The sequence below is a fragment of the Pelecanus crispus genome, chromosome 1 (genome assembly GCF_030463565.1).
Source record: "Pelecanus crispus isolate bPelCri1 chromosome 1, bPelCri1.pri, whole genome shotgun sequence".
Taxonomy (NCBI): Eukaryota; Metazoa; Chordata; class Aves; order Pelecaniformes; family Pelecanidae; genus Pelecanus; species Pelecanus crispus.
In genome coordinates this window covers 164,550,429-164,571,245 of record NC_134643.1, presented here as the reverse complement: position 1 = coordinate 164,571,245, position 20,817 = coordinate 164,550,429, and the positions used below count along the sequence as shown (strand labels likewise).

The 20,817-nt window shown below is 40.4% G+C and overlaps 1 protein-coding gene across 1 annotated transcript; it reads right to left on the bottom strand.

Annotated features, from left to right (window-relative positions):
- Positions 1 to 9,189: 9,189 nt before the first annotated feature.
- On the bottom strand, positions 9,190 to 18,442 carry SLC10A2 (solute carrier family 10 member 2). The gene is made up of 6 exons (XM_009477578.1): positions 18,021 to 18,442; positions 14,775 to 14,893; positions 13,545 to 13,633; positions 11,185 to 11,360; positions 10,424 to 10,581; positions 9,190 to 9,323 (listed from the first exon to the last, which is right to left on the bottom strand). The coding sequence occupies exons 1-6, from the start codon at positions 18,440 to 18,442 to the stop codon at positions 9,190 to 9,192; spliced, it is 1,098 nt and encodes a 365-aa protein (XP_009475853.1).
- Between the last annotated feature and the right edge of the window lie 2,375 nt (positions 18,443 to 20,817).

The window sequence follows — 20,817 nt, the reverse complement described above, 5'->3', positions numbered from 1 at the left end:
TGATATGGCACCAGTGATGTCAAAGTGCTCTTCTAAGGGGATAAAACACATGCCTCCATACTAAATTTTGTGATTAAACTCAAAATCCACATATTATGCTGGCTCAGTTCAGTTATTTTGGTGGGGAGTCTGGAAGCAGTACTCTACTGTATAGTGCTCTGTATGCTCCCCTTGGTGTCTACACACTATTCTCTGTGCTCTTGCATCATTTTTATTTCAACCTTCCACTGGAAAGCAGGAACATAAGCAGTTGTATTACCTCCAGGGAAAGTCGTCATTCTGTTTGGAGGACAGGGCTTTTGCTTTTGAGAACGGCCAGTCCCTCAAAGATGTGACATGGTGGAAGCCAGTCAAGAGCAGAGCTACAAGGACAGACTGTGTGCTAAGGATGCTGAGATATGCTGAGCACAAGTGTAATAAAAAGAATTAAGTGGTTGAACTTTCTTTAGGGAATTGGGAAATGTGATTTAAATCTCCTGAGGTAGAAGAGGAAATTGAACTCTGCCCCTGCCACCGCAGCAAAGGTGATTTGGCTAATGTACACTGAGAGGGAGAGGACAAGGAAATACAAAATGGGTCATCAACAACAGCAACATACAAAAAAAGCAGCAGAACCCTCCTGTTGCTCTAGGACTTGAGTAGGTTTAGTCAGAAAACTGACCATTAGACTGAGCCCCCGAGGAGAACTGGTAGGGGAACTCCTTATTTCTAGGGCCTGGCTGGGCTTTGGGGTAAACTTGTTTCTGACCTGAATGGTGTTATAATACACTTTTACAGTCTGCATGCATGTGTTATTTAAACCATATGAGGAACTCCTAGATAAAACTGTAAGGTGTCTCTGGAATTCAGGGACCTTTGCTGAATAGTTTAGCATTGAGTACAAAAACCAGTTTTGCACATTTGCAAAGGTGTTTATGGATCTGACTGAGTAGCCTCGCAGCACTAATCTCCTCCTCCTCTGTCAAGATGTCCTTTCCTATCATATAGAAAATGCAGAAGTGACTCTGTATCACTGTATACATTTGAATCGCAGATTTTTGAAAAGCATGCCTAAAGGCAGCACATCACCTCTGAACCTGGCCCTGTAGTTCTCTGCAGTTAAACACAAATAACTCATGCAATACAATTAGCCTTCATAACATAGCAAAAAGTAGAAATTCTCCTTTGAAAACTTAATCCCAGGGATCACTTTCATTCCCTCTCACAGCCATTAACTTATTTAACGATAAAAATATATAATGTTCAAAGTGCAGTATAAATGGTACCAAGATCAAATTGTAAAAAGAAAAGAACATTACATCAAAGATCTAATATCCTTTTGGGATGAACATGCTCATTATTTTGTATAAATGGAGACTCTGTTCCACAGAAGTAGAAATTGCTCTAACTGAAGTATCTGCTTCGTTAAAGCTTAATTTATCATTAACAACATGAGTCAGAGCTGCCATAGGTCTACAAGGAAACAATAGGGGAAAATACATGGTCTTTACCCTGAGTTCTCTGGTCCCACTAAAGCCAAATGATTTTGAGTGTTTAAAGAAAAAAAATGGGTTTGGGCATGTACTGTTACATCTATACCAGTAAATAAGCCAAGAGGAGGGCATGGGCTTGAGGACTGTCTCGACTGTTTTCACCCTTCCTGGCACAGCTTCAGCTCTCGTGGCCTGGCACTCCTGAGCAGCGCCAGACTAGGGCTGATGAGGGGGACAGTTCCCAGAAGGGAGCCTCAAATGTGTCTCTCCTGCTCGTGAGGAAAGAGAGCTGAGCTTTGTGCATGTGAGATGGACAACGCCACTTGGCTTTGGGGTCAGCGACTGCTCCCTGGTTTATTTTATTTATTAGCAAAGGTGTAGCCTAAACTTGCATCTCTGCTGTCATGCTAGCTTGGACTTGCATCTGAGGCCAGCCTATTCTTTTGTCCACACAAGTCTAAGTGGTGGCTTGTGGTCTGGCTCTGGTCTGGAAAGAACCAAGTGGGGAAAACTAAGCACAGAGAGTGGGACTGGCTCATCCTCCTGCTCTGCCCTCATGGATGGCAGAAGCACAGCTGGTGCAGTCCAGCTAGCTGGAGAACAAAGGGTGAAATGGTGCGCTCTGCTCACCACTGCGTGACCCTGGGGTCAACCCTTCCTCTCCCAGCCATCCCTGACTCCTCGCCACCCAACTCATGCAGTTGAACCCCCTACACATTTAGTAGTGCCACAGTGTTTCTGGGTAGGTGCCTGCAAAGACCTTGAGGAGGATTTGCTATGTCTGAGTGAATGAGTTGCAATGACTAGTCTGACCATATTCCAGTGATGATGCAAATACCATAAATGATTTTGGTGTTGTAAACAGCCCAGCTGTTTTATGTTTTCTGACTGTGGGAGGTTTTTATTTTGTGTACCAAGTGGTTTCTGCGGAAAAATTCTGAAAAGCAAAACAGAATAGGTGAAGCGGTACAGAATAAAAAGAAAGTAATCAATGTGGTGACTGGTCCCTCCATGGACAGCTAAGTATGTCTTCATAAAATAATTTTCTCTGAATTTTATCCTGTTCCCCCTATCACTACATTGTTCATTTCAGTATATACTATTCTGTCTTTCCACTCAGATGTTATTTTCCTTTCAATAGGCAAAATATTTGAAAGCAGCTTGTGTTTTTCCTTAGTTTTAATGATTACTGGAAATGACTGCACAGACAGACACAAGAAGCTCAGAGCTCCAGTTAGCTTGGCAACGACAGAAGCATGTGCTTAAGGAAAGGGTGTAAGAGACATGGGCACATATCCCTGCAGCTTTCAGCAAACAACTACTAAAGGACTTTCTGAGCCAAAACTTGTACGTTGAGCATCATAGTAAATTGCCAGCAATGAATTTATGGTCCACAAATTAGTCTTTTTTTCACCTCTTTCTTAAGCTCACTTTTTAGATAATGTACATTAATTTTATCCATTTTTTTTCCAAACTATCATTGGATATCTTAAACCTGAAATATATGTTAATCTATGTAATCTATATGTTTTATTCTGTTTCCTCAGGAGGTGTACTTTTATGGAAAATTGGTCCATATCAGCTGTGGGTTATTTTATGAGTTCAGGGTATATTTTTAAAGAAAGAGCCTTATGTGGAAAGAATTTGTGTTCTACCTACAGCAGATTTACTACTGACGTTAGAAACACATCACCAGCACAACCTGTAACCCTGACATTTTCATTAATCCCTTGCAGTTAATTCCACTTGTGGGGAATTAATTGGACCATCAAATTATTTAAACTGGGCCTTACAATCTCAGTATGACCTCCTTACATCTATTTTGAATTCAGATGGGGGAAAGTGGCTTTTAAAAACTGTGATGAAATCTCCCAAATGAGTAATGCATAAACTCATTGCAGAAGAAGCAGACAGAAGGTCTGCAGTCTTATTTAAAAGAACCTATCAGATTACCTTAATGATATCTGATCAGCATATTTAATCAGCATATCTGAAGCTATTACGTTACATCTATAAAATATGAAGCAATGTTAAATTTGTGTTCAATGTAAACACTGGGTGTGTAACTGCTAATATTTCTCATGGTCAGGAACAATTGCAGTGAATGAGAAACTGTGTATGAGCTTTGTGTGTTCTAATGAAAAACAACTCGATTCTGTTTGCCTGGAACAGAAATTATTCCTTTTCATAAGGTTCATTCTTCACAAGCTGGTGAAGGGTCTGGAGCACAGGCCTTATGAGGAGCGGCTGAGGGAACTGGGGTTGTTTAGCCTGGAGAAGAGGAGGCTGAGGGGAGACCTTATCGCTCTCTACAGCTACCTGAGAGGAGGTTGTAGCGAGGTGGGTGTTGGTCTCTTCTCCCAAGTAATAAGTGATAGGATGAGAGGAAATGGGCTCAAGCTGCGCCAGGGGAGATTTAGATTGGATATTAGGAAAAATTTCTTTACGGAAAGGGTAGTCAAGCATTGGAAGAGGCTGCCCAGAGGGGTGGTGGAGTCAGCATCCCTGAAGTGTTAAAAAAACAGGTAGACATGGCACTCTGGGACATGGTTTAGTGGGCATGGTGGTGTTGGGTTGATGATTGGACTGATGATCTTAGAGGTCCTTTCCAGCCTTAATGATTCCTAGTTTTTACTTTCATTAAAAATAATCCAGCCACCAAGCCAGGAAACATGAAATTGCTACTCTACCCTTAACTGGATTAGTGGTGGACTTGGTAATGTTAGGTTAATGGTTGGACTGGATGATTTTAAAGGTCTTTTCCAACCTAAACAATTCTATGATTCTATGATTCTATAATATCTAAGATATGCAATTACCAGGGGATATACCACTTAAGGGAACCAATCAATTCCCTGTTGTGGTCGATAAGAATTTTCTTCAGTGTTGAGGTTTCTTTTCCCTTTCTTTGGAGTTTTAAAATATTTGCAGTGATTGTAAAAGATTTCTCAGCTGGCGGGGTATTAGCAAATCAAAGGTCTAGTCCTCGTGGCTGAATCCCCAAATAATTGAAGTCCTAAAGAGGAACATCTTTATTTCAGCTTATTATTTCTAAATAATAAGACACCCCAGGGCATCTCATGTCACACTAGGTGCCTATTGTCTCCTTCCAGAATTCCTCCCATCCTAAACCAGGTGTCTGAGGGGTGTGATGGCTTGCTCTCCAGAGATATCTATCTTTTCCTATGGACAGTACTGACTGTTTGTTTTCAGGGAAGGGTGAAGGTCGATGCTGGAAACTTACTTGTAGATAACTAAATTTAGTGGAAATTAAAGGGAGAGAGTAATACTGTTCCACAGCCCATATCTATTCATGAAAACATATTAGGACTTCTTCAGGGTTTTCAATTATCCATATTCTACAATTCCAGTTTGAAGCTTGGCAAATATCCTGGCAAGTAACAGTTACTTTTACATTTGGTATTTTAAGTTAATTTAGTTCTCAGCTTAACGAAGAAGTTAGCGCTTCTGGAGCAGAATAAATATTCCTTAGGAAACGGAAGCAGAGATTTACTTCTACTGCCCTTCAGTTTTGCCTTGGAAAATCCAGTCAGGCTTGCTTGGTTGCCATTTGATTATGGTACTCTTACACTATTTTGCTTTAATTCTGGACATGAGCAAGCAATAGAGTTAATCTGGGGACAGCAGGAGCATTCTTGTCAAATACTGAGCAGTGATGGTTTGTGCCTTAGGAGATAGGGAATACTGATTATTGTTTTAGATTTGCATCCAGTGTACAGTACGTTAATTGGTTGGACCACAAAAAAATAAGTTCATTTCTCCTTTCTGAGGCTGACAAAAATAATACTGATTGGCAGAGATTATAATAGTGGTTTTTGAACATCATGATCTGATTAATCTGAAACAAGAAACTCATTTAACATACACTGCAAATCAATTTGCCTGTTAAATTCAATTCAAATTGCACTCTCTTCTGACTAACACAGCACACTATATGACAGAACCAGTTCTTCTACCTGTCTTCTGGTCAGCTGATAAATTAGTTATGTGTTCATAGGAGATTAGAATCACCATACAGACCTTTTTTTGCCTAGTTTTCTTTTTCTCAGTTATAAAGACCTATCTTCCTGGTTAAAGAAAACATACTGCGTGCTCAGAGACTTTATGCAGAAAAAGAAATGAAGACAAAAAGAGGTATTTCATTTCCACTAGGCTTTTTTTTTTTTTTTTTCTGTCTGAGAGTAAAAAAAAAAGTACGTATTTGGTCTAAGTCAGGCCATCTAAACCTACTTCATACAGACAATTCCAGTGGACAACTCATCCTGTAACAGGAGTCTGAGACAGTGAGCATGATTAACTGTAGTGGTACATCTCTCTCTCTTTGCTGACTAGGGAACACATCTTTATGCCCATATTTATGGCTACAGACTTTGGTTTGGCAAGTATGATTATTGCATCCTTGCAGCCCTTATACTACAGACCTTGGGATAAGCTAGACATTAATTCAGCTGTCATTTCAACTTTTAGAGTATGTCTATCCTTAGACATACTTCAGCTCATTTTGCCTGCAACAGCTTAAGAACCAGCAGTGCACCAGAGTTAAGACTCGGGGACTACCCAGGCTCTCTGGACATGAATGACGATCTAAAAGTAGAGTAGCTGTGTTAACCTAGAGCTTGCTAAGGCATCTGTATGACTTCTTAGCCTGAACTGGTAAATCCATGATTACAAGTATGTGTAAGAGTTAATTAGATCTGGTATCTGTTAGCCTGAACATCACTGCATGATGCTTTTAAATTGCACATCCTGCAATGTCCCATCCATGAGTTGTTTCAATGGATAGAAGATTGCTTAAAAAACAGTGGTGACTAAGTGATATTGTCTTTCTTTGAAAGGATTTTCATGCAGGAGAATGTGAGAGGAGATGACACTGAGCAGGTTTAAACAGCTAAGCTTGTCAAGCTGGGCTTTTTCTTTTGACAATACCAAGACAACTGCAACTGCAAGGCTGGAGGCCACCTGCCTCCTTCAATTGAGAAGCCCATACCTCAATGTTTATATGGCTGACAGCCAAAGGCACATAATGTCTTTCTGAAGACCTGTGGGGAGAGGCCATAGCTTCCCCAAAGGTCCCTTATGCTGTTGTGAGATAACTCACCCCACCTTCACCAGTGATGGATGGACATTGATGCTACGAGACTTCTACAGCTGGAGATTCAGCAGCTGTCATGTCAACATAAGCCTGCCTCTGGCAACGTTAACAAGCCCTGGGGTTTTGTTTTAGGTTTGATGTGCTCTAGAGGCATATGTTTGTTAAGACCTTTGAGCTGGCTTTGCTTCACGTAAAGCTTGGGACATACGACCCTTGCTAGATGTAGTTGTAATGACTGCAGAAACTGCAGCCTCCATCCTTCATCTTGGGCCCTAAGTGCAGATATACATTAAAAAATGTATATCAAATATGGCATCAGACATCCCATGTTCATTTAATCTTCATCAGGTTGCCCAGAGACGTGGTAGATTCCCCATCCCTGGTAACATTCAAACTCAGGTTGGACAGGGCTCTGAGCAACCTGATCTAGTAGATGTCCCTGATTATTGCAGGGGGGTTGGGCTAGATGACCTTTAAAGGTCCCTTCCAACCCAAACTATTCTATGATTATGAAACTTATTCATTTTACACACAATCTGTGGTGTTTTCGTTACATCTCAAAGCCATAAACTTCATCTGCATGTTAGGTTTCCGTCTCAATTCTTTCCACATTAAATTACTCCAGTGGGCAAAATTATAAATAGTTTCTGACTTTATTCAGTTCAGTGTTTATACAGTTGCTTTAAATACACACATACACATAGTATAAGCAAGACAAACTATTATTCTTCAATACATTTTCAAAATCTGCTTAAAATATGCACAGAAGAATTGAAGTTTAGCCTGCAGAAAGAGTAGCAGCTTGGTGTGTAAGAAAGACAGGATCCTACCTAACTTCTCCTGTCCATTTTTTGATGGATGCAGGATAAAGATAATAACCTTTTTACTACAGTTGTTACAAATAGCAGCTTATCCTTTTCTCGGTGAATGTGCTGGTTCACATTTATGATTCCTCCATAACAGACCTCACTACATTTTTTTGTTTAATCTTCATTCTGTAAAACATAGCATGACTTGTTATGTGCTAAGTCCTGCTAAGCGTTAAACTCCTCCTTGGAGGTTATGACCACTGTGAACTCCCCCTGAAAGTGAAGCAGCTTCAAGCCTCCCAGAACTCAGGAATGTTTTGAGACCCTTTCCCTCACATATGGTAGATAGAAATACTTTATTCTTTGTTTAATACTGGGCACATTTCTGCAGCAGTGGAAAGCTACATGTTGGGAATTTAAATTCTACAATTTCAGTTGTGTTTGTAAAAAAACCTGTCACATTAACTCACAACACCTCGGAAGGTCCACCTGAATATGACAAAGAAGTGTATAGTTTCCATGTCTTGGTAGTTGGCTCATTGTTGAATTTTTTTGGTGAGCCAACCTCTCACTCATTTCATCTTAAGTTCTCTGGATGTTTTCTTTACATAAGAGCTGCAGGACAAGTGTTACTGAATGTGTCCATAAAAAAGTACAGCTGCAAAAATTTTACTGCACTTTTTCTCTTAGAATTATACTCATTTTCTTTACACACTTAGGACAGCTTTCTATATGTACTCTTGAATTTTCAGAGACAAATAATGTATGTGTACATCCAATTATTTCTGTCGGTGGTTCATATAATTAAAATCTTAAAGTTATCAACTACATCAGTGCCTACACATCACAGACACCAGGTAAGTCCAAATTTACTGAGTTCATAAAATAACAACAATTTATAACCCTCTACCAGCACTATTGTCTCATGTTAATAGTGGTGAAAGTAGTCCTGGATGAGTCAGGGACAATTTTGTTCTACTTTCAAATGCCTCCCTTTCAGTGCAGAAGTTGATAATTTCTTACACTTCCAAAATCTCTGCCTGCTTCTTTGTATGCAGCTGTCACACTAAAATTGCTCTAGGCTTACGCCCTCAGCTTTTTTTCTCTGTTCATGTTTCCAGCACCTAAAAGACCCAGACTGAAGATGCAAAGCTGTTACTTTCTAGTACTTTAGGCAAAAAAAAATAGTCATAAGGTACCTTGCACTTGTTAAAATTATAGCTTCAGAATAAATTAATGCTTCAAGGAATTAGTACAGTGCAAAGACTTTAGTCTGCCCAGACTGACCTAAATGAAACTATTTCATTACTAGCTTGTTCCAATTTCATGGTTGATTCATGTTCAGTGAAAGTCCTTCAGCCTTATCAGATCTTCAACATTGACTCCTGTTGCTGCTCGGGCACTTTTACAAGATTTCTCTTTGTTTGGTGTGAGGGCTGAGACTAGCAGACGGATTTGCAGGATCATGGGCTGGAGTTGGTAACACAAATATTTGCTTGGCTTTTTTAGCAATAGCTCACCTTTATTCTGCCTTTCTTTAAATAAGCTATAATAAAATATTAAATATTTTTAGGGAATTATCTTAAAAAACAGATTCTACAATTGCGGCAGAAACCGTGTTCAAAATTAAAGTAGAAATCTTTCATAAGTTAATCATTTTAAAGTCTTACTGTATAATATCAGCAGAACTTCTCCTTTGTTAAGTATTTCCATAAAGCAATGGCATGTGAAAAAAAAGTTTTAAGTAAACCATGTATCTTCTGTCTTTTCAGCTGGTGGGAACAGAGATAATTGTCTATTTGGTCTCATTTGATACAAATCCTCCATTTATTTTAGCATGTGATGACGTTGATTTTGAATCCTCTTTTTCCTCTGTTTTCTCAACATCTGTCTTTGTTTTGACCCTGTGTCTTCTGTAAACACGGTAGCCTGGGAATTGATATATATTTAGTATTAAATAAAGAAATTATAACAATTGCCTGAAAAAGACACTGTAGTAACATGTAGCCATGCAACATTTTCCTTCCTTATATTGCTAAAACATTCCAACACCTCCAGACAGTTTCTTTAAAGCTATGTTTAATTATTTTATGTCAACAGCACTCATCACTGGAAAAGTACATTTAGAAAATAACAAGGAAAAATTTTTAAATTCTGCATTTGGTGTTTGACTGCTTTGTGTTCCTTTTGCGTGCAGTAACTTTTAAAAGTATTGTCTGTCTCCTGTGGAAAGTCTTTGGGCTCTTGGCTGGGTCTGTGGGACTGACCCTGACTTCTACATGGGTCCTGTTTGGCAGGAGCTGGGACAAAATAGTTCGTCTGTCCCCACGCCGTTGCCTGCCAGAGAGGTTGGAGTCGGGGCTGCGCCTTGCAGGCTGTGTCCCTGGGGCAGTGCTCTAGTGTCAAGTAAGACAGCTGGTTTGGGAGTGGGAGCTCAATAGTCACAGATGGTTTTAGGTGTGAGCAACAGGGACAAGGTCCCAACCCTCGGTAGGTTAGTTGTAATAGCAGCAGTGCCACTCATGAGAGGTGTATGTAGGAGGAAAAAGGGACCTTTACCTCTAATGGAAGACATTTTCCCACATTAGCCATGAAGCTAATACCTGTTCTCTCAACAGCTGGTAGGAGGGGGAGTTTGTGCATGCTTGTGGGGAAGGCCCTGCTGGGCAGCTGCATGCCCAGGCACCCTGGCACGGTGGAAGAAGATGCATTTGCTCTTCCTCAGCCAAGGGTAATAACAATCCTCCACTCAATGTATTCTCATGTGCCCCGTTGTAGGTGGTGGAAATGCCCTCCCTCGTGCTGAAAAAAAGGGTCTTCCAAATCTTGAACTGAGCCTTGTATATTCCTAGTTATGTACAGGGCACAGCACGGTGGCAAAGCTTAGTAATCATTTGGGTCATTATTTACTTAATTATTTTCTATTTGATTATTTTTATCCCTACTTGTTTTCTCCATATCCATGAAAAATAGGACTGATAATAGTAATGATAATTATAATGTGATAATAGAAAATATCTATACTTTACCTGCTAAAATTAGTAGTGCAAACAACAGCTGGAAAATGCTGTAGACGAGTGGGAAAGTAAACATCAGTTCAAGTTGTTCAGGAGTGAATGAGAGCTGTATTATAGTTGAACATAGCTGAGTGTTTTGCATGCCTGTTTCCAGAGACACTGTACGACATCTAAAGGGAACAATACAAAGACAGTTGTGAAATAGCAGCCTGTGGGTCCTTATGCTTTTTAGTAATCTGGATAAGCAAGAAACATACAGTAATGGATAACTAAGAAAATGGTGTCCTTCAGCCCACGTGACAATACACAAGTCATATGGCTGTTACCACCGGAACACACAGAATTTATGGCAGTTCAGCAATTGTAAAGGACTATGGTCCACCTTCAAGCCATGTATGCGGCACTCACTATCTCCCTCTCTTGTAATGATGTTCTAAATTGTAGGCTGCTGCATCTTCATGAGAAATTTTACTGCAGTCCCCACCCACTTCTAAGTCAGGTCTGTTTTACTCATTTGAAGTGTAGGACATGGGCTCACAAGGGGAAGATGTGTGAGATTGGAGGACATAGTAGAGTCAGAATCTGTAAATAAAAATGTGCACCAGAAAAGTTTTACCTACACTTAGTATCCCAGAAACAGGGTAGGGGAATGAGTGACTCTGTAGCCCAGTTAATGTTTATGGAGTGTTCTCTCTTAATGATTAATCATTAAATAGAACCTTTTTTCATAGCTGAAAAAAGGCTACAGGTCTTTGTCATGGAGAATTTCATACCTGTGCCAAGACAGACCAGCTATGCGGGCCAGAAGGAAACCCAGAGAATAGCCAGCTGCTGGAAATATGGTGCCAATGATCCATAATTTGGGTGAGATAACCCAGGAGCCTTTGTAGAGTATTCCTCCAACCACAGCAGTGAGCACGATGAGGATCGCTCCCACAATGGAACCGATCTGTGAGGGGAAAGAGGAAGGACTGTGTGAATAAGAGACCCCAACGAAATTTAATGGCATCAAACATAGTGTCAAACACGTCTGTGAATGTCTCTGAGTCACTGAAACACCTTATTAAACATAAAACCTGAAGTTTATGGCAATGTAATTCACAGCAGGCAGACAGATTAGATAGCTGCCATTTTCCCAAACAGGAGATGTATGATGTACTTCAGTGTGTGACTACAGATATAGATCAAGGCACAGCTATAATAGGTATCTATAGCAGATACCTGTAAAGGTAATCTCTTGAAGCCTTGGCTATAATTGTACTTAGAACTGGAGATTAAAAAAATTTTTACAGGTGTGACATGAGCGAGGAATGGTGCACACATTAGAAAAATTTCCCCAGAGTTGCTGGAAAACTTACAACCTAATAGGTAACATAATTATATATATATAGGTATATATATGTATACCTATAACATAACCCAAATAGGTAACATAATGCCCCACTTCTTGGGCAGTCACACTCTGGGGCTTAGTATAGCGTATGCTAACTAGATGCTAGATTGTTAGTGACAGGAAATTATTTGTCAAGCGGAGGAGTAAATCTTTAATGTGGCTGAAAATTTGTGTTTGAAAACTGGCTGTGAGCTCATATAGCATTTCTACATAGACTGAGTTGATCTTATTTCCTATGGCTGAATGTACTGAGATCTTCACTGCTGCTTGCCAAAAAAGGTGATAACTCACTCTCTTCTCAATATCCAAGTGAAACGTCTGCCCTTACGGCATATGTTGCCAGGGATCTCACTGGCAGACTTTTGGGGCTAAGCTTAGGAGAATCCATTCTCAGGTAAAACATGTATTCCCATTGAACTGACTTCATCAGTCTTTGGCTGAAGCCTTTTTAAGAGCACTGAGTGAGCAAGTACTTTTGTTTGACTGAACTATTAACCACATGCACCTAGGAAGAAGAAACATGGTCTGGCCATGACAAGCTCTTCTATTTCACCTGGCACACAGTCTTTGTGCTCTTATCTCCATTTCTCACGATATGGACCTTAGTCTGACAGCTACAGCTCAATCTTCCCTTGATGCTTCATTGTCCTACGTCAAGCAAACTGTCAATGGACCCTACTGTGGGTTGCTCACCCACTCGGTAAGAAAGAGGATGAAACTGTGTTTTGCTGAGAGAGCAAGCAGAGTTAATTTTCATGTGAGTTCAAGTCCAGGCTTTCCCCTTAACTGATTAAACAGGAGTAGTACAGTTTTGAAACCAGCACTCAGTAGTATCCAAGTTCATAAGTAAGCTGTGAGTATATTTAAAAATACAACATCATAAGTTAACAGTTTAAGAAAATGAATTCACTTAAAAGGACCTTATTTGTGTTCTGTACTTCTTGAGCTGATAGCAGAGGAATGATAACAAAATATAGGTAGAATAACAAGTTGCCAGATTAGTTGTCTTTAAGAAAATTTAGAAAACATATCTGTTAATTAAGAATGGTTAACAAGGGCCAAGGGTACTCAGCACATCTGACAGTCACTTTAAATCCAAACCTAATGTTCAGAATCATTAATTTGCTGTTAACACTAAATGCAGCTAAGTTATTATTATTATTATTATTTTGGTGAGAATATTTTTTGCCAAAAACCCCATATTTTTGATGCATCTGAAACTATCTTCCAAAAGCAGCCGAATTTTGTGAATAGTTTTGTTCATTTTTTTTAACAGGTGGAACATTTTCAAAATTTTTTTAAATAAAAATTGACTTCACACTCAAAATGCCCCCAAAAATCAATAAACTGGTTTAAAAGTAGAAAGGGTTTTTTTGACCCAGAATGTTTTCATTTTTTATTATTTTGCAGAGAAAAACTCCTTCCAGTTGACCTGAATGATTTTCCTTCCAATTTCAGTTTACATTACAAACTGAACTCAATTACTAACATAGCTGTAGCCAAAGACAAAAGTAGGCTCTTTGAATAATGATGGTTTCTAATAACATATGCAACTCATGCATGTTTGTGCAGGGGAAAGGCAATACATTTCCACAGTGTCTCATTTGTTTTCCGCTGAAAACTTCCCGGCTCTTATGAAGTCAGATACTAATACTATGAATAGCAATGTACCGCTTCAGTGGTGCCACTGATTCTGTAATTTTTCCATAATTAATAATGCTTCAGCCTTATATATCCTACCTTAAGTATGATTTTTGCTTTACTAGGCCATCTGTGGTTAACATATACTCCAAATGAAACAGGAATTACAAGAGATACCAGTGAAATTCCTGTAAAAAAGAAGAGAGAAGTTAAGCCCACGTATCATGCAAAAGTTCACGACAGGAGGACAGACACCATGTAGAGTGGCTGGGGGTATGGAGCAAGGCTTTGGAGGATGTTTCTGGTACGTGCACCCCAGAGCATGCATGCACGCTCTACCCACACCTGCCTATTTGCTTTTCTATAGAGTCTGTTATCTTTGGCAGCCTGTTGAAGTAATTGCCATTCTGCTGAGCCACATGCTCATTCACCTGAATCCGAAAGGCAGACAGAAATTTGAGTGTGCTAATCATCACTATCCTGTGATGTGAGTAGCTGTATTAAATGCTCATTTTGTCTGCAGGTGTTTCGCTATTGTACCATATCAACAACCTGTTTAGAGCTTCTTTTGTTTTGGCCTCCTCCCTCCAGTATTTATTTTGAAAGCACAAGCAATGTATGTGATTTCTTTTCCCCCAGGACAATAGGAAATGAAATTGAAGAATATGAAAATGACTCTGCTGGCTTTAAAGATTAGCACAACATGGAACTGCACTTGATAAGCACTAGGGCCACAGCTTTGCAAAGCACTGGAACATGTATTTCTAAATACTTTGACTATTTTCTCTTTGTAGCTGGATGAGATTTTTGACAGGAAGTCAAATGAAGCCACTTCTGGCAGTGTAGATTGCAGCTTTTCAAAGAGACTCAGCAGTTTTAATCACTTGCTTAACTATCCACATGTGCTTAAGTACTTTGCCAGATTATGGCCTCAGCACTTAGCACTTTGCAGGATTGTGCCTTAAAGCTGTTACAAACACTTTCATCCAGGGGAAGCAGCTATTCCTGTACAAATTATTTTATATTCTTATCTCAGTACCACGCAGGTCTCCAAACCATTTGGAAAGAGAAACACGCACAATCTCATGATAAATATCTGTACAATATTTATAATGACTTCAAGCCTTTGTTCTGCAGATCTGTGGATGACATGAAGTGATCTAGGTACCTAATTCCCATGGAAGTTATTGGAAACTAGGAGGATGAATATTTTTAAAAGTTTGGGGTCATTTCTTTATCATCTTCAGGATGATGATATAAAGGTGGTTGTTACTGGAGGGCAGATAAAGGAGGCAGTCAGAAGGGAAAGTGCTGGTTCACTGGACTCACCGATGCTGTCGTAGGGGAGAACAATTGCGTTAGAATCAGTCCACATCTTGGTGTAAACAAAAAGAGAAAGTGGCATCATTCCCATTGCAAGCAGTGTGGAGCAAGTTGTCATGCTGATGCTGCAAAGAAATTGGTTAGAGTGACAGTTCATCTCATGCTAGCCTATAGTCTTTCTCATTTTCTTATTATGACTTCAGAGCTTATGAAAGGTTGGGCAAGAAATGCTGCTGGCTACAGTCAGTTTATCCTGTATATCAGGTTAGAAAAAAGCTAAATGGAAGGAATGGCTTCTGCTGAAAAGAAAGGAACATAAAATATCAATGTATTTTGCAGGCAGAGAACAATAACTTTCAGTGCAAATGAGGCAGTCAGCCAGGCAGCCATCACGAAGGTCTGTTGGCAAGTCTGTCTGCATGCTGCCTGTCCGGCTGGCTTCGGAGAGGGTGGCGAGCTGGACAGGGTCAGATGGACATCAGATGGGGCTTTCCATTATACCAGCAGTTCTAGAGTGTTAAAATTTCACTCCAAAGTCAACGGGATAAACCAAAAATATTTCATCGTCTAGCATGTGCGACTTAATAAAATTCCCTTTTCTGGCTTGTTATGCTCTAGGCCAAGGAGTAGGTGCTAAGAATTACTCAGTGAAGCTGAGCATAAGTATTGTTGCTTCCCTGGTTTGTGCAAAGATAATTCTGTTTTAAAATATAAAGTCTTGAAACTGTCAGGCCTGATACACCTTGTAGTAAAGGATGAGTTCTGCTACAGGAATGAAGAAGGAGGAAAATGCAAGACAGCTAAAATAGGGAGGAAATTCTCAGAATCTGAGTAGAATAGATGAAATTATGCCTACCGATCGCACTCCTCTGACATAAAAATAATGAGAGAGGCTTCTAGTTAAAGGACTTTGGAAACTTCCTTTTGAGCCTCACTTCTGATTTCTTTTTTGTGTTGCCCTCAGAAATGGGACTACTGACCCCATCCCACAAAGTGGGCAGATCCAGAGAAATATAGAACAATTAATACAGAAACCACAGCAATATCTGCATTAATTTTGGTTTCTGTCACTCTCTGCTTCAGAGTAATTGAATAGAACTTTGTAGGAGCCTCTGGCAAGGGAGTTTCTACACACAGAGAAAAAAGAGGCATGGGCTACAATTAAGGTCAGGTAAACCCCAAGGAGCTTATTTTTCCTACCTCCATATTTCCTACATCTACGTACTGTCCCTGTATCTACATCCTGCTCGAAAATCTGCATGTTCTCTAGCCCCACTCCCTGTGCTTGCAGAAGCTCCCAGGGGGGAGCTGTGGAGGAGAGGAGATGGTGCTTTGGAAGCAGTTGTTCTTGTGAACTATCAAGAGATGTCAAAACCAGATGTCCCTATGGGGAGCTTTAGAGGATATCACTTGGGTCTGAGTTACTAAGAAAGGTATAAAACCTCATACTTCACCTCCTTGTGATTATACGAGCAGTAGAAAATTAATTCCTGCTCAACTTGTGGTCTATTTGCACTGGGATGTTTTGAAGCAGGACTGTAGACAATGATGATGGGTTGTTATGTGTAAACATAAAATACTATCAGTTAAAACCAAAAACTTTCTGATATGATGGGCAGGCTTTCTATAATACTGTGCTGGCTCCCAGAAATCAGCCAAGCTACTTATACTGTTATTCTTCTATCAAGAACTGAAGATGCTTGCATTGCCATCTCTGCTCTACCCCCCATATCCTCTGGTCCCTGCATTATTGTCACAAAGTTACTGACCCAAAGCCTTTGACCTCTTAAGGTAAAGGTCTTTACCTGAAGAATAACCTTTTACAGGTATTTTCGATTTACTTCACCCTTTTCCAGCATCATGGGATATAAACCCAGCTCATATTTATAGCACCATCAATTCAGATTTTTACCCTTGATTTCAGTGGCACGACTGAACATACGGAGCTGAGAAAGCAGTTTAGCTTAGTGTATTCTTCCAAGGAAAGATTAGGACAGAATTTCAGATTTGTGATGGATATCTTTCCATCTGTGGTTTCTTAGACCCGTATTTATTGAAATTAAATGTCTTAGAGTTCCTAGTATCATAGGTCTTTCCTTCACAGTGAGGAAGTTGGTGATTAGCAGAGCTGACCTCATACATAATTCGAAAGCTGGTATTACGTTAACACCTGTATGTGACAGAAAAGTTCACTATTTTCAAAGGATGGAAAAAATGTCTTATTAAAGCTACGAATATTAACATTCTTAGTCTATTTGCCCTATCTCCACATCTTTCTTTCTTCTATTATTTTTTCCATTTCTAGTTCAGACTGGCATATGATAAATTGGATGAATGCTTCAATTTATGTTACTCTGTGGGAAAGAGAGAAACGATACTGTTCGTTTTAGAGCAAAGTAATCAGGATATAAAAATAAAAAGATGGCTCATTTTTAAAGGCTGTTAGAGTTAATGAACCCCCCCATGGAATTTGCATCGAGAGTAGGGTTCACTGCTCCTGCATGTTTGATGTCCTAGGCCATGCCAGGTGCCTTACATATCCATTTCTGAGTCCAGAGTACCCTGTCACTGAGACTATCACACTTGGGCACAAAGGAGTTTTTTCATTGCCCCCAATATACAGAGCTGCCTTAGTCAGTGGCTTCTAGCCTGTAAAACTTTCTCTCAGTTTGAAGACTTTGCAGAAGGTGCCAGGAGCAGATAGAATTACCGCAAGTGATTTTCATTTGTATTAGTTCCCAAAGAGAAAATCTGTGCCTGTCTATTCATTGCATAGAACACAAAAGGAGGGAAAATACTTTTCCACGGGTGGTTTTTTTCAAGAAACATTGCTTCAAGAACTATTGCACAGCCACTATTTTGTACAGAGGATTCAGATCTTAAAATCATTTGGTTTTTTTACTGCCCAAGATCTTGGGAGAAACAAAATTACAAAAGTACTTCTATAACTTGGAAAAGGATACTAATCCTTAGCATCTTAGTGGTCTCTTCTGCAGGATCTGAAGATTTACAATAAAGACATTTTCTAATATACACAGTTCTGTTGTGCTCTCTTCCTCATGAATTTTTAATGAACCAAGGATATTTGTTATTCTGCCTATATTTACCACTATTACAGTAGCTAAACATCTTTACAAGAAGAAAGCTCCACCATGCATGGGCCAGGAAGCTAAGAAGAAAATCAGTCTTTTTCAATATAAAGTTTACAATGTAAAAAGCTACATGATCTACTTAGAGAATGGCTGCTCTTACCTTAGGTCCATGTCTCCATCCACCCAGTAGGCGATGATATTGGAGGCTGTGCCCCCTGGACAACATCCGATGATCAGCACCACGACAGCTTGAATAGGAAGCACGTTAAAAACCAGGGACAGCAAGAAGGCTGTGAGAGGCATAATTCCAAACTGGCAAAGGAAACCCACAAAAATACCCCAGGGTCTTTTTATGTGGCCCCAGAATTTCTTAAGTTCCACATTGCAACCCATGGAGAACATCACCAAAGCCAGCATGACTGTTAGAACAGCACTTAAAATTATGCTCAAAGTTTCATTAAAATCATCTGTTGGTAATACACAAGACGTGCCATTGCAAATAGTAGCATTTGCTGGACAAGCTGTGGAGTTTTCTGCCAAAGACCTAGTGTTAAATTGCCGGGAAAGAAGGTATGTCTGCATTTTGAAATACAGAACCACTCAGTACATCCGAGGCAAGCTTTCAAGCCTGTGTAAATGGCTGTTTGTCAGTGACTCCTTTTAAATGATCTAGGAAGCAATAAAGTGCAATAAATACTTGAACACTCTTGCTATTCTTCAAGGGTTTGGCACAGTGCTGATTCATATCGTTATAAAAGTTACACTTGCTTGGTTCAGTGACAATTAATCATTTATTCATATGATAATGAGGAATCCCATGTCAAGAGAACACCTGTGTTAATATTTAAGGTTGTAAAGGAAGTTTGTGGTGTAGCTGAGCACGAGATGAGAATCACAGGAGGGAGATGAAGTTTAGATTTCATTCTTTGAATTTCTTGCATGCCTTCAGGAGTGCCACTCATGCATGCACTGTCACGGGCATTATAGGGGTCTGTGGGGTCAGCGAGCAAGACACAAGAAACCACGAGTAGAGGTCCTGAGCTGGGATTTGAAGCTGCAACTCTTCCTAAGTGATGCAGCATTCATCATGACACACAAGCTCATTTGAATGTAGTGGGATTCTTATTTGGTCATATTTCTAGTATAATAGAAGTTATGACTGGCGTACAGTGATAACTACCATAGGACTGCATGCGCATTTATGTCACTTTTGGCTCCTAAATGTAACTTTTGGGTAATCTTTCTGATTCCTTCTCAGCTTCCATGTAATCCTGAAGATGGTGATGATCCCTGGCTGCAAAGTTTTCCATGATGCAGTCTGCTAAAATGTCACCTGTAATTTTGGCTTTGGCACATGGAGAAACACTGCTGCCCTGACATCTCCACATCCTTCCAGCCTGGGCACTGGGTGACCACCTGGTGGCTGCTCTTCCCTGCTTGTGTCTCACATTGCTCCAGCCACGTCCACCTCCACATTGAGCTCATCAGCTAGGGAAGAGAGGAAAGGGGAAGGGAGTGGGGGGGGCACGGAGCCACGGGCTGTGCTTATTTGGGCGGCATGGAGATTTATGGTCCTCCTGGCACCTGCACAGCTGGTGCAGTCATGCTTTGGTCCAGTTTGGGCTGGAAATGGTAGGCAGTGAGAGGAGGAGTGTGGGGTGGTGATGGTGGAGGAGGAAGATGTGTTTTCTGACCCAGGCATGGGGAGTGGGGATTAGGGCAGTGGGGTTGGGCGTGCCGCTGTGGAGCCATGGTACCCAGACAAAGCCAACAATGTCCCCTTCAGCACACCAGCAAGTTCAGCATTGGCACCAGGGGTGAGGGTGCAGGTCACCTTTTTTGCCTGGTGTGGCATGAAGGTTAGGAGACAGGTTTCTTGTGACTGGCTTTAGTGCGGCTCGTTGTTCTCTGTCATGCCCATGGGTCAAAAGGGATGAGAGGATAAGGCAGGGTAGCTTCTCTGGGATCCCTTTTGTGTCTTACAGCTCTAGGATGGGCACCGGGCATGCTGTATGGCATGGCTAACACCTTGATTGTACATGGCACCAGAGGAACTTTGTGGCGTCCTCAGTGTATTTGCTTCCTGTTGCATACCCCTGTTCTGCCTCCCCTGCCTTGATTCATGTCATTCTCTTACGTGTGTTTTCCTGTGGAAAACCATCATTTATCACTCAGTGCTTGGATATCTTTATCACCCTACTAGGTGGATGCAGTGCCAATATTCATGCATTGGATATCAAAATAACTTTGTGCCACTGATATTCTGTAAGAGCAAAAGAAGGCACGAGAGCAGCCAGATGAGTTCTTCAAGCCAAAACAATAGCAGCAACAGCAACAACAACAACAAAACACTAGAAATCTGGGGTAATTTTGGCTATACAGCATACCTGAATCTCAGTCTGAAGTTTTCAAAAGCCTACCAGTGACTGGGTTTTTTGGTTGGTCAAGGGTTTACCCCTCAGGCTTCCTCCAAAATTGGGAATGTTTTCAAGGGAAGAATTTTCATGCTTCTTTACCTGTACCCAGGCTTTGGGGTAGAAGTATCTTCAAGTGTAGATCTTAGACTAAAATCAAGTCTGAAATCTAAAGTGCAATTGATGCCCCCCAAACACCTTTAGTTTTCAATACAGAAATATTTTTTACCAGGGTAACATACTAAACCATATTTATCTTCAGAAAGCAAGATTCCTACTGAAAGTCTCAGCTTTTTGTGCCTAACCTCAGTGTGCAAAATGATAGACGTTGGGTTTTTTTTTGTACTTTAAACCATGAACCACTGAAGGGGAGCTGACTGCATTAGAAAGGATTTCCCAGCATGCTCAGATGGCACCTGTTTCTTTACAGGGCAGTCAGCTAAATGGCTGTATCTCCTAAGGCACTGTTGGGTGCCTGATGGGATAATGTCAGAGTAGCTTTATCCTCCCAGGCAGATGGCAGCTCCTACCCTGTAATTAGTG